This window comes from Phyllobates terribilis, unplaced genomic scaffold (assembly GCF_046119375.1).
Source record: "Phyllobates terribilis strain yellow unplaced genomic scaffold, ASM4611937v1 Scaffold_3__8_contigs__length_932513732, whole genome shotgun sequence".
In the NCBI taxonomy this organism is placed as follows: domain Eukaryota; kingdom Metazoa; phylum Chordata; class Amphibia; order Anura; family Dendrobatidae; genus Phyllobates; species Phyllobates terribilis.
The window spans coordinates 790,508,072-790,521,853 of NW_027362763.1; the positions used below are offsets into that span (position 1 = coordinate 790,508,072).

The 13,782-nt window shown below is 43.5% G+C and overlaps 1 protein-coding gene across 7 annotated transcripts in view; it reads right to left on the reverse strand.

Annotated features, from left to right (window-relative positions):
• VRK2 (VRK serine/threonine kinase 2) overlaps positions 1 to 13,782 on the reverse strand; it is a 96,969-nt gene that overhangs the window by 4,635 nt on the left and 78,552 nt on the right. For all 7 annotated transcript variants that reach the window (XM_073672399.1, XM_073672398.1, XM_073672403.1 and 4 more), the window contains exon 12: positions 243 to 341. In XM_073672399.1, coding sequence (XP_073528500.1) covers positions 243 to 341 — 99 coding nt within the window. The remainder of the gene's footprint in view (positions 1 to 242; positions 342 to 13,782) is intronic.

A 13,782-nucleotide genomic window follows, 5' to 3' on the forward strand; every position in this document is an offset into this window, starting at 1 on the left:
TCCAGCCAACGCCACTGAGAAAAGCGGGGGTGCCAGGTGTCAGACGCCGACCGATCAGACATTGATGACCTATCCTAAGGATAGGTCATCAATGAAAAAGTAGTGGACAACCTCTTTAAGTTTAGTTCAGTAGAACCAACAGGGTCTGGGTCATGTACAGTAGCTAGCTGAAAGACAAATAGGATGCTAAAATAGTCAGCCGGGTGCTGGTGCATTCAGAATTAGGAATGAAGATCTTCTACCTTTGGTGTTTTACGGGAAGCATGTGGGTTTAGTGGATTACTGTTCTTTAGCTGTACATTGTCTGCAGTCTCTTTTTTCACATGTTTCCGTATCTCTGGCTATGGAGGAACAAGAGGAACAGTGAAGGCATGTATTCACTCAAAGTTCTTTTTCAAGTTCAATATGCATTAAGCTAACATGACTTTACATATGATGTGCCAGTTTCAAAATTCAGTTTTGCATCATAATGAAGGTTTAAAATAACATAAATGTATAAAAACATTACTTTTATAGACAAGTAGAGTGATAAAATGACATTTTTAGACTAGGACTATACGGTGGGATTCTCAAAAGAGTTGAGCGACAAAATATCTGGGTGAGTTGTCAGTCACATGACTATTTATTGAGAACCTGTCAGCATGATTTTGTCATGTAAAGAAATGGCTGTTATGGCGCTGCAATACTGATTGCTTTACCAAAGGTTCAATTCAAAGAAATCTACTTTGTTTTTCTTCTTTAATTAGCATTTGAAGTTTACAGCTACTGAGATTTTGGTGCACAGAGGCCGGACTGTGCACTGGGTCTTCAGCCTGTCTGTGATTCCCCAGCCCCTCCATCTGCCAGTCTGTGATTCCCCAGCCCCTCCATCTGCCAGTCTGTGATTCCCCAGCCCCTCCATCTGCCAGTCTTTGAATGGCAGGTCACTTTCAGTGGCCTGTTCCAATGGTTTGAAATCTCGCGCTGGCGTCCTCATTTCCATGGGCAGCGCGTGTGCAGATTAAGTTCTTAGCTCAATGAGGTCTTTAGAGATGACCGCGCATGTTCTGCCCACGTCAGTGACGGAAGGTCTGAGGATACACAGGGAGAAGAAAACCCAGTGCCCAGTCCAAATGATTTTGGCTGTCTAAAAGCGGATCATCGAAAACAAATCTCTTCCCCCATCTTTGCTGGATTTGTATTCTCGGATTGAAGATATCAGTAATGTTGAATACTGAACTGCCCTTAATAACATCAATGAAAAGGTTTATCTAATGTGGTCTCTTGGGACTCCTTTTGGGCTTTCATGACCATTTAAGAATCCAAGGGTTTTCGTTTTACCAGGTCAACTACTTAATATTCCTACATTACTCACCCCCTCTCCCATTCTCCTTGTGTCAATCTAAACTGATGTGTATGTCTCTCTTTTTAATTGTTTCTTTGACAACTCATTTAAAGATCTTATTATTACTAAAGAAATGTTTGATATCCCTGTCAATGACCATGTTATTCCAAGCTCTATTTTCTTTGTTTTTGTTAAGCATGAAAAAAAATTCTCTAAAAATTACAATTATTAAAAATAGACCTGATATTGTTGCAAGATAAAACAGGCAAGTGGTAATAAGTCGCTTGCGATTTGCAGTAAAGTCTATGCCAAGCGAGTCACTTGCGACAGAAAATCCAACTCAAGGAAAAAATTTCGACTCTGTTACAATTGCAATGCGACACTATAGAGCAGGGATGTCAAACTCAAACACACCGAGGGCCAAAATGAAAAATTTGGACAAAGTCACGGGCCAACCAGTATACAGTTTAATGAGCTCCACACAGTATTCCATATAGTATAATGGGCCCCACATAGCCCTCCATACAGAATAATGGGCCCCACATAGTCCTCCATACAGTATAATGGCCCCACATAGTCCTCCATACAGTATAATGGCCCCACATAGTCCTCCATACAGAATAATGGGCCCCACATAGTCCTCAATACAGAATAATGGGCCCCACATAGTCCTCCATACAGAATAATGGCCCCACATAGTCCTCCATACAGTATAATGGCCCCACATAGTCCTCCATACAGAATAATGGCCCCACATAGTCCTCCATACAGTATAATGGCCCCACATAGTCCTCCATACAGTATAATGGCCCCACATAGACCTCCATACAGAATAATGGGCCTTACATAGTCCTCCATACAGTATAATGGCACCACATAGACCTCCATACAGAATAATGGCCCTACATAGTCCTCCATACAGAATAATGGCCCCACATAGTCCTCCATACAGTATAATGGCCCCACATAGTCCTCCATACAGAATAATGGCCCCACATAGCTTTCCATACAGTATAATGGCCCCACATAGTCCTCCATACAGAATAATGGGCCCACATAGTCCTCCATACAGTATAATGGGCCCCACATAGTCCTCCATACAGTATAATGGCCCCACATAGACCTCCATACAGAATAATGGGCCTTACATAGTCCTCCATACAGTATAATGGCACCACATAGGGATGGTGGTTCTGATGTCGGAGGCCAAATATAATCACCCTGTGGGCCAGAGTTTGACATGTATGCTATAGAGGGTCATTAGATGTGATGTCACAATGCGACACAGTGATTGCAGTATCGCCACGTAGCTCTAACATTATACTTGGGATCATCTTTAACCCAGTTTGGTTGGTAGATACTAACCAATGCATAATAAGTACTGATCCAGTTGTCTGGCCATCACAATTTAGCCCATGTCAAAGCTGCGCAGATCCTTCTAATTTTCTCATTTTTTGCAGCTATGAATTCATAATCTTTAAGAACTGACAGTTCACTTGATACCTAACATATTTAACCCCTTGATAGATGGCACTGTCACAACATAATTAATAGGATTCACTTCACCTAAGAGTGGTTGTAGTGTTATGACAGATTAGGGTACAGCCACGGTTGTCTTTGGTGGGTTATGATGTCAGGCCAAAGATTTTTTTTCTACTTTCTTTGTGCTTTGTTGAACCATTGGGCTTAGCTGACATTTCTCTCTACTGGCCATGGTGTGCTGAAGAATAATGGCACTTCCCCATTTTACAGCCACACTATCTATCTGTCTATTGGATATTAGAATTGGTGATCTTCCTCTAAACCTTTTTAAAAAACACAAAAATATCCCACAAATTCCACTGCTAAGGTCTTTATTTTAGTTGATTCTCTTTTCTCATGTTCCGTAGAAATTAGAAATGCAGCTTTCCTCATATAGGAGATTCTGGCTGAAGAAGGAGCCTCCCCAGCAAGTTCTCTTCCTGCAGCAGTAGACCAAGGATGTTTAAGGGGTTGTCTACTTCTGGACAATCCCAGTTGAGTTAATTTAGGACCACAATTAAAGCAAAAAACAATAGATACTGCAGTGACGCTAATCTGGTGATGTTAGAGCTGCTGTTCCCAAAAGAGTGGCACGCTGTGTCACGTGCCGGCAATAGCCAATGACAATCCGCTGTTTGGCTGTAGACTTTGCTGTTGCGCCAGAGCGGACGTCCACCCTGATGGAATATCAATGAACTACAGACAAAAAATGGCCGCATCACCTCTCCGAGAGGGGAGTATCCAATGATTTATTTTTTTTTACATTGATTAGATTGGCGAAGTCCAGTAGTGGACAACCCCTATAATCCTTGCCCTGTGTCTGAGACCTGCCCCCTTATCTATAGATGAGGAGGACATTAACCCCTGTGTTCTCTGCAAGTTTTCTACAAGAAAACTTCAGGAATATGCAGAAAATCACGCAAACTAAAATGTAAACTGGAAAGAAACTTCTCAGGCCTCGCTCAGTTATTTCTAGGCCGAGGTAATACTAGAAATAGACGGCGTGCCAATATATTAAAATGGAGCTGTGCCGCCAGAAATACAGAATTTGTTATTTTAGTCTCTAATCTTTCACTAGTAAAGAGACATTTTAGTGAAAATAAAACTCAGCATTATTCCAAATGTCCACCTGAATTTATTATTAACCTTTGCTGGGAAAGAATCCAGAAGTCTTCAGCTTTTTAATTCATATTCATAAACCTGGACCCATTCATAGCAAGTTTTCTTCCATATCAATGAGCCTAATTAATATGAAAAAGAATTATGAAATGTGATTTTAATCACTACATTTGCTTTTCCATGCAGGTTATCTGACCTTTTCTGGGGAAGACGGCAGTAACACTCCTTGTGACTGATTATATGTATTAAACTCTGGCATTCAGCTTAAAATAAGAATGTTCACAGTCTGTCTTGTCTTTACTGTATATGAATATATTAATGCAGTGGGTTTTAACTCTCCTCCTCATTTGCACTGACTGGACTGACTTGTATTAATAGAGGAAACCCTGATGCGTCCTGTTCGAGCTCTTGGCTATGTGTAGACGGCTGGAGCCCATGGAAATTATGCTCTTCTTGTCATTTGTAGTTTTCTGGCCCAGCACATGATAAGCAGAGTTGCTTATGTGCCACGCTGATGGGGGACTCAAGCAATCCCAATTTATACAGGTAGCAAGAAATGAGTAAGTCAGCAATTTATATAAAATAAAAAAAAATCTGCATTTATTTCTGTTATGTAGTGCGCATATATTCCGCCATTCAGTGCTGAGATTGTCGCCATACAGACCGTGTGTCACTGACTTCTCTTAACCTGATGCGCGCTAGGATAAATACAGAGCCAATTAGTAGTATATTTTGAGGTGTGGGAATAAACCAGAGGAAATCCCACAAACACAAGGAGAACATACTAAATGCACAGCGGTCAGATTCCAACACTACAAGAAAACTGTGCCACCACTTATATAGCGTCATCTTATTCCACAGCACTTTTCAGACATCATTACTGTCTGATGGGCCCCGATGCAAGATTTGTACCGGAGGTGGCAGCAACCTCTGCGACCGCGATAGTTACACCCTTACCTGCTACCGATATGTCTTTGGAGTGTGAGAGCAAACACCGAGAGAACATACAAACTGTTGTCTTTGGTTGGATTTGAACCTAGGACTCCAGTTCTGCAAAGCAACAGTGCTAACCACTGAGCCAGCCATTCATTTGTGTTAAGCCCAACATTTCCAGTCCACGTACCCGGACAGTCTGTGGATCTCCAGCCTCACATGCATATATGATAGTGTTGTGCTTGGTACAGGAGACCTGCAATTATTATTGCCTTTGTGCACGTGTCTTGGCTTCCTCACGGTGCGATCATGGGGGGACTGATGACCTACCATGGCAGCCAGAGACCTGCTGAAGGCCCCTATTGCTGACATCTTGGTACTCCTTTTTATCAAGCTTGTGATAGAAATTCAAAGACGGCAACATTCCCGATATACTTCCAAACTGTGGTTTTGAAGAGAAGTAGGAGATAGACATTCTGGTAGACCGCGCTGCTGTGAAAAAGGAATAGTTCCACGTGTGGCAACACTTCAGTTTTGAGAAAGGATTCCGTACAAACCCAAAATGCGTTAATAAAAGCTACTTGAAGTATTGCCACAAATGGATCTATACAACCCAATCAGGTGAGCAACCCCCTCATCCCCCAATTTCCCTTTTAAAACACATTTATTACCCTATGTGCGCGTCTCCCTTTTTCTTTTCTACAAACTGTGGTTTTGACATATTTACTATACAGACAATAGAGAAAAACACACTGGCACCACCACTAAGTGAACACTTTCTGCTCAGATAAAAACAGGCACATGTAGACAGTCTCAGATTAAATTAATCCTAAAATTGCAGAATTCTCAATTTGGGACTCTATTGCCGGGACATTCATCCAATTCAAGCCAAGTAAGTGAACTACAAAACTGGTTTCCAGTGCACCCTTACCATGCCAGTGGGGAATTTACTAGTGCATCTATTAATTATGGTCAGTGTATCCAACTTTATGTGAACTTCAGTGCACAGTATATACTTTTTAGGATTAATATACAGTTAGGTCCAGAAATATATGGACAGTGACAAGTTTTGGAATTTTAGCTGTTTATCAAAACATATTCATGATACTGCTATATAATCAATAAGGGCTGAACGTGCAGACTCTCAGCTTTAATTTGAGGGTATTCACAACCTAATTGGAGTAAGGGTTTAGGAATTACATCCCTTTCATTTGTAGCGGCCTCTTTAGGGATCAAAAGTAATTGGGCAATTATCTCAAAAGCTCTTCAATGGGCTGCATGGGCTATTCCCTCATTAATCCAACAATTAAGCAGGTATAAAAGGTATAAAGGTCTGGGGCTGATTCCAGGTGTGGCATTTGCAAGCTATTGCTATGAATCCACAACATGTGGTGAAAGGTGCTCTCAATGGAAGAGAGATGATCAATAGGTTGAAAAAGAAAAAACAAATCCATCAGAGAGATAACAGAAACCTGGATGTCCACAGAAGACAACAGTGCTGGATGATCGCAGAATCCTTTCCATGAAGAAAAACCCCTTCACAACATTTATCCAAGTGAAAAACACGCTCCAGGAAGTAGGTGTTTCAGTATCTAAGTCTACCATAAAGAGAAGACTTTATGAGAGCAAATACAGAGGATTCACCACAAGATGAAAACCATTAATAAGCCTTAACCCCTTCCCGACCCGTGTCACACCGTTTGTGACATGGAAAACAGTTCGTTCCCGACCCATGTCACAGCGTCTGTGACATGGAGGGAAAGACCCCCTGCAGCGCCTGCGAGCGGGGTCGCTCAGGTGTCACAGTTGCTACTGCAACTGGACATCCTGAAGTCGACCCCCCGGGGGGTGGATTAACCCCCCCGTGCCTGGGACCCCTCCGATTGGCTGTTTCATTTTCACTTTTAATGAAACTGCCAATCGGTATGAATTAAATATTTCACCAATGAAAATTGGTGTAATATTTAAATCTGGGCATGGCCTGATGCTTACAGCATCAGCCATTGGCTGGGGGGAGTGTCACCTCTGTCCCCCCCTCCCCCCAGATCTGATTGGGGGGCTAGCGTCACATGGATACTAGCCCCAATCAGATGTGGAGGGAGTTTTTAATGATGGCCGCAACTGCCCGTCCATGGATCGGGTGCCGGCCGTTGTGGACCCTCTGCTGCTGCCTCCTGTGGACCCTCTGCTGCTGCCCCCCCGTGGACCCTCTGCAGCTGCCCCCCCGTGGATCGCCTGCTGCCGCCGCTGATCGCCTGCTGCCGCCGCTGATCTGCATCAGGTAGTATTGCCCCCGCTCCCCCCCGACCCCCCCTCCACTCCACCCTGCCCCCCCCTCCACCCCCGACCCCCCCTCCACTTTCATACCTGCACCCCGACCTCCGCTCCCTCTGCTCCCTCTCCCACGTCTTCATCCACCGGCTGCTGCTCTCCTTCTGACAGCCGGTGGACTGTGATCACAGCAGCAGCAGGCTCAGTGTAAATGCCCTGCTCCTGTGATCAAACCCACCATCCCCCAGTCCCAGTGATATCACCCCCCACCTCCCAATAATCACCCCTCCCCCAGTGTTCACCCCCCCTGTCCCCAGTGTTCACCCCCCCTGTCCCCAGTGTTCACCCCCCTGTCCCCAGTGTTCACCCCCCCTGACCCCAGTGTTCACCCCCCCAGTGTTCACCCCCCCTGTCCCCAGTGTTCACCCCCCCTGTCTCCAGTGTTCACTCCCCATCCCCAGTGTGCACCCCCCCATCCCAGTGATCATCCCCCCCCCCGCAAACCCAGTGATCACCCCCCTTGCTGCTGCCGGCTCCTGCCCCAGTGATCACCCCCCTTGCTGCTGCCGGCTCCTGCCCCAGTGATCACCCCCCTTGCTACTGCCGGCTCCTGCCCCAGTGATCACCCCCCTTGCTGCAGCTGCTGGCTCCTCCATCTCTTCAGCCCCCCCCCCTACGCCTGACAGCCCCGTACGCCTGACAGCCCCCGTACACCTGACAGCCCCCCTACGCCTGACAGCCCCCTACGCCTGACAGCCCCCACACGTGACTGCAGAAGGTTACACCAAGCACACACACACACACACGTACACTCACACTATAATAAAGTTTCGATTTTTTTTTTTTTTTTTTTTTAACACACGCACACAGCACACAAAATGTCCCGCCCGTCCCACTCATCCCAGTCTAGGGCGTACTCAGCTTAGTAGGCTATGTCAGGTTGGTGTGTGTGTTGTAGTGTGTGTGTGTGTGTGTGGTGTATACACTACAATATACCACACCGCACACCAACCTGACATACACTACACAATGGTGTCCACTAACAAATTGGAACCATGTTGCGTTTGGAGAGTCCCTGTGTGCCCAAACATTGGAGCTCCCCAACAAGTGACCCCATTTTGGAAACTAGACCCCCCAAGGCACCTATCTAGATGCATAGTGAGCACTTGGAACCCCCAGGTGCTTCACAAATTGATTCATAAAAATGAAAAAGTGGAAAAAAAAACACTTTTTTATTTTTACGGATTAATTTGTGAAGGACCTGGGGGTTCCAAGTGCTCACTATGCATCTAGATAGGTGCCTTGGGGGGTCTAGTTTCCAAAATGGGGTCACTTGTGGGGGAGCTCCAATGTTTGGCCACACAGCGGCTCTCCAAACGCAACATGGTGTCTTCTAACAATTTGAGCCGACAATTTGTTAGCGGACACCATGTTGCTTTTGGAGAGCCGCTGTGTGGCCAAACATTGGAGCTCCCCCACAAGTGACCCCATTTTGGAAACTAGACCCCCCAAGGCACCTATCTAGATGCATAGTGAGCACTTGGAACCCCCAGGTGCTTCACAAATTGATTCATAAAAATGAAAAAGTGGAAAAAAAAAACACTTTTTTATTTTTACGGATTAATTTGTGAATGACCTGGGGGTTCCAAGTGCTCACTGTGCATCTAGATAGGTGCCTTGGGGGGTCTAGTTTCCAAAATGGGGTCACTTGTGGGGGAGCTCCAATGTTTGGCCACACAGCGGCTCTCCAAACGCGACATGGTGTCCGCTAACAAATTGAATGGAAAATCGGCTCAAATTGTTAGCGGACACCATGTTGCGTTTGGAGAGCCCCTAATGTGCCTAAACAGTGGAGCTCCCCCACAAGTGACCCCACTTTGGAAACTAGACCCCCCAAGGCACCTATCTAGATGCATAGTGAGCACTTGGAACCCCCAGGTGCTTCACAAAATGATCTGTGAAAACAAAAAAGTACTTTTTTTTTCACAAAAATTTTCTTTTAGCCTAAATTTTTTAATTTTCACATGGGTAACAGGATAAAATGCATCCTAAAATGTATTGGTCAATTTCTCCTGAGTACACTGATACCTCATATGTGGTCGTAAACCACTGTTTGGGCACATGACAGGGCTCAGAAGAGAAGGAGCGCAATTTGACTTTTGGAGCTAATTTTCCATTCAAAAAGTAAAATGGCGCTCCTTCCCTTCTGAGCCCTGCCGTGTGCCCAAACAGTGGTTTATGACCACATATGAGGTATCAGTGTACTAAGGAGAAATTGACCAACAAATTTTAGGATGCATTTTATCCTGTTACCCATGTGAAAATTAAAAAATTAGGCTAAAAGAAAATTTTTGTTAGAAAAATAAAAATGTTCATTTTTTTCTTCCATGTGGCTTTAGTTCCTGTGATGCACCTGAAGGGTTAATAATCTTCTTGAATGTAGTTTTGAGTAGCTTGAGGGGTGCAGTTTTTGGAATGGTGTCACTTTTGGGTGTTTTCTGTCATGTACACCCCTCAAAGGGACTTCAAATGTGATGTGGTCACTAAAAAAAATGGCTTTGCAAATTTTGCTGGAAAAAAGAAAATTTGCTGATGAACTTTGAACCCTTCTAACTTCCTACCAAAAATTTTTTTTTTTTCAAAAATTGTGCTGATGTAAAGTAGACATGTGGGAAATGTTATTTATTAACTATTTTGTGTCACATCACTCTCTAGTTTAGCAGAATAAAAATTCAAAATTTGAAAATTGCAAAATTTTCAAAATTTTTCCCATATTTTTGATTTTTTCACAAATAAACGCAAATATTATCGACCTAAATTTAATACTAACATGAAGCCCAATATGTCACGAAAAAACAATCTCAGAATCGCTAGGATCCGTTGAAGTGTTCCAGAGTTTTTACTTCGTAAAGGGACACTGGTCAGAATTGACAAAAATGCCAAGGTCTTTAGGGTCAAAATAGGCTGGGTCCTGAAGGGGTTAAAAAAAAAAAAAAAAACAGACTATGCCAAAAAAACAACATTGAAGAAACCTGCCCAGTTCTGGAAAAGCATTATTTTGACAGAAGAAACTAAAATCAACCTGTACCAGAATGATGGAAAGAGGGTATGGAGAAAGCTTGGAATGGCTCATGATCCAAAGAACACCACATCCTCTGTAAAACATGGTGGAGGCAGTGTAATGGCATGGGCATGTATGGCTTCCAATGACACTGTCACTAGTGTATATTGATGATGTGACTGAAGACAGAAGCAGCCGGATGAATTCTGCAGTGTACAGGATGATACTTTCTGCTCAGATTCAACCAAATGCAGCAAGGTTGATTGGACGGCGCTTCACAGTACAGATGGACAATGATCCAAAACATACTGCTAAAAAACAACAACAAGAATTTAAGGCAAAGAAGTGGAATATTTTGCAATGGCAGAGTCAATCACCAGATCTCAACCCCATCGAGCATTTCACATGCTTAAGACAAAACTTAACTTTTGTTTGTGGGACAACAAAATTAATTTTATTCAATAGATTTTGGAACAATAATAACTTCCACAATTGGATGTGTTTAAAAAAATGTTCCTGCGCTGAGATAATCTTATAAATGTGCCCCTGCTGTGTACGGTGTAATGGCTGTGTGTGACCGTACAGGGACATGGTCTGATCATACCACATCTCCTGGGCAGGGGAGGAAGCAAAAGAGTATACAGACATTACAGCATGGGATCACAGCTGATTCTTTTTGTAAAACATTTCCCTGCCTTTTTTTTTTTAAACAATGTTTTACTTCAATGAAAGAATCATTTGCCATTCTGTCCTGTAATGTCTGTATACTTTTTTCTCTCCCCCTGCCCAGGAGATGTGGTATGATCAGACCATGTTCCTGCATGGTCAGACACAGCCATTACACAGTACACAGCAGGGGAACATTTATAAGATTATCTCAGCACAGGAACATTTTATTTAAACATCCAATTGTGGAAATTATTATTATTCCAAGATCTATTGATTAAAATGAACTTTTGTTCTTGAGAAAACCCCGTTAAAAAGGCAGAAAGACCCACAAATAAGCAACAACTGAAGTCAGCTGTGCAATACAAGCCTTTCAAAGCATCACAAAGGAGGAAACCCAGCGTTTGGAGACGTCCATGGCTTCCAGACTTCAGGCAGTCATTGTAAAATATTTTCTACAAAGTATTAAAAATAAATGTTTATTTATGGTAAAGTTACTTGCATCTCATTAGTTTCATTTTAAATCAAAATAGTGGCATGCAGAGCCCAAATCACGAAGAATCGGTCACAGTCTAAATGATCGCAGGTTCAAGTCCTCTTTAAGCAGAGTCTGAGTTTCATTCTGCACGGCTTTCGTTTCTTTTGCTCAGGATGGATAGTTTCATTGGTTTTATTATGAAGACTTTTATTACATAAAATGTATTAGTATCAGTGACAAAGGCTACATGTCTAGCAATAATTTAAAAAACCTTCAGGAATAGGTTATGGCTAGTGTTGAGCGATACCTTCCGATATCAGGAAATATCGTATCGGATTGGATCGGGCCGATACCCAAAAAGTATCGGATATCGCCGATTCCGATACCGGAAACCAATGCAAGTCAATGGGACACAAATATCGGAATGAAAATAAACCCTTTCTTTCCTTGTAGGTTAATTCTACATGAAGTAAAACAAATAAGAATAATGTAGAATGACATGAAAAGCCGGCAATTCATCAGCGGCATTCACCGGTACCCGACAATTTACAACAGAAAGAATAGAGCTTCACACATAGATTAGGTAGATAGAACCATGTCAGTCACATATATATGAAGTACTGTGACAGTGTTGCTTACTGTACTTGTCATTTAGTGTAAAGGATTTATTTTAAAAAATATTAGTGTTTTCGTGCACCGTCTCTTTAAGAAAGCCGGCCGGCAATTCAGCATCTGTACCCGACAATTTATAATAGACAGAATAGAGCTTCACACATAGATTAGATAGATAGAAACATGTCAGTCACATATATATGAAGTACTGTGACAGTGTTGCTTACTGTACTTGTCATTTAGTGTAAAGGATTTATTTTAAAAAAATATTAGTGTTTTCGTGCACCGTCTCTTTAAGAAAGCCGGCCGGCAATTCAGCATCTGTACCCGACAATTTATAACAGACAGAATAGAGCTTCACACATAGATTAGATAGATAGAAACATGTCAGTCACATATATATGAAGTACAGTAATAGTGTTGATTACTGTACTTGTCATTTAGTGTTAAAATAAAGGATTTATTTAAAAAAAAAATGGCGTGGGGTTCCCCTTAATTTTAGGCTCTAGCGGAGGTTAAGCAGACAGCTGGGGCAGATGTTTGAAGCCTGGGAAGGGGGTAATACCCACGGAGCTTCCCAGGCTACTAATATCAGCCCCCAGCTGAATACCTAGCCTTTACTAGCTATTAAAATGGGGGAACCCCCCAAAAAAAATAACGTGGGGTCCCCCCTAATTTAATAGCTAGCACAGGCTAGGCAGACAGCTGGGGGCTGATATTAATAGCCCAGGAAGGGTGCCATGAATATTGGCCCCCTCCCAGGCTAGAAACACCAGCCGTCAGCCGCCCCAGAAATGGCGCATCCATAGGATGCGCCAATTCTGGCACTTAGCCTCGCTCTTCCCACTGCCCTGGTGCGGTGGCAGGGGGTAATAGGGCTGGGGTTGATGTCAGCTTATAATGCCAGCTGACATCAAGCCCAGGTTAGTAATGGAGAGGCGTCTATAAGACACCCCCATTACTAACCCCATAGTCAAAGTTAAAGAAAAACACAAACACCCAGAATAAAGTCCTTTAATTGAAATAAACACACAATTCTTTATTGTTCTAAATTAAACCATACTTACCGTCACGCCCATTCCAGCTGAAGCCAACGATCTCCTGCAATAAAAGAAAAATAATAAAGCAACCTCATCCTTACCTTTCAATGGTTCCCAGGACAGCTTCAGCTCTGCTACATCGAGATGACAGGATGGACCGCAGCAGAACGCTGCCATCCAGCCTGTCATCCCGCAGACACTGAGAAGCGCAGGCATGCTTGCGCTCCTCAGTGTCTCTCTGTGACATCATCCAGATGAGCCGAGTTCATGTCCAATGAACTCAGCTCACCTCATGCACGTCACTGACAGCGTGGGAAAATTCTCCTGCACTCAGCGCTTCAGCGTGAGAATTCTCCCACGCTGTCAGTGACATACATGAGGTGAGGTCATGTCCAATGAACTCAGCTCACCTCATGTATGTCACTGACAGCGTGGGAAAATTCTCACGCTGAAGTGCTGAGTGCAGGAGAATTTTCCCACGCTGTCAGTGACGTACATGAGGTGAGCTGAGTTCATTGGACATGACCTCGGCTCATCTGGATGCCGTCACAGCCAGACACTGAGGAGTGGAAGTATGCCTGCGCTTCTCAGTGTCTGCGGGATGACAGGATGGATGGCAGCGTTCTGCTGCGGTCCAGCCTGTCATCTCGATGTAGCAGAGCTGAAGCTGTCGTGGGAGCCATGGAAAGGTAAGGATGAGGTTGCTTTATTATTTTACTTTTATTGCAGGAGATCGTTGGCTTCAGCTGGAATGGGC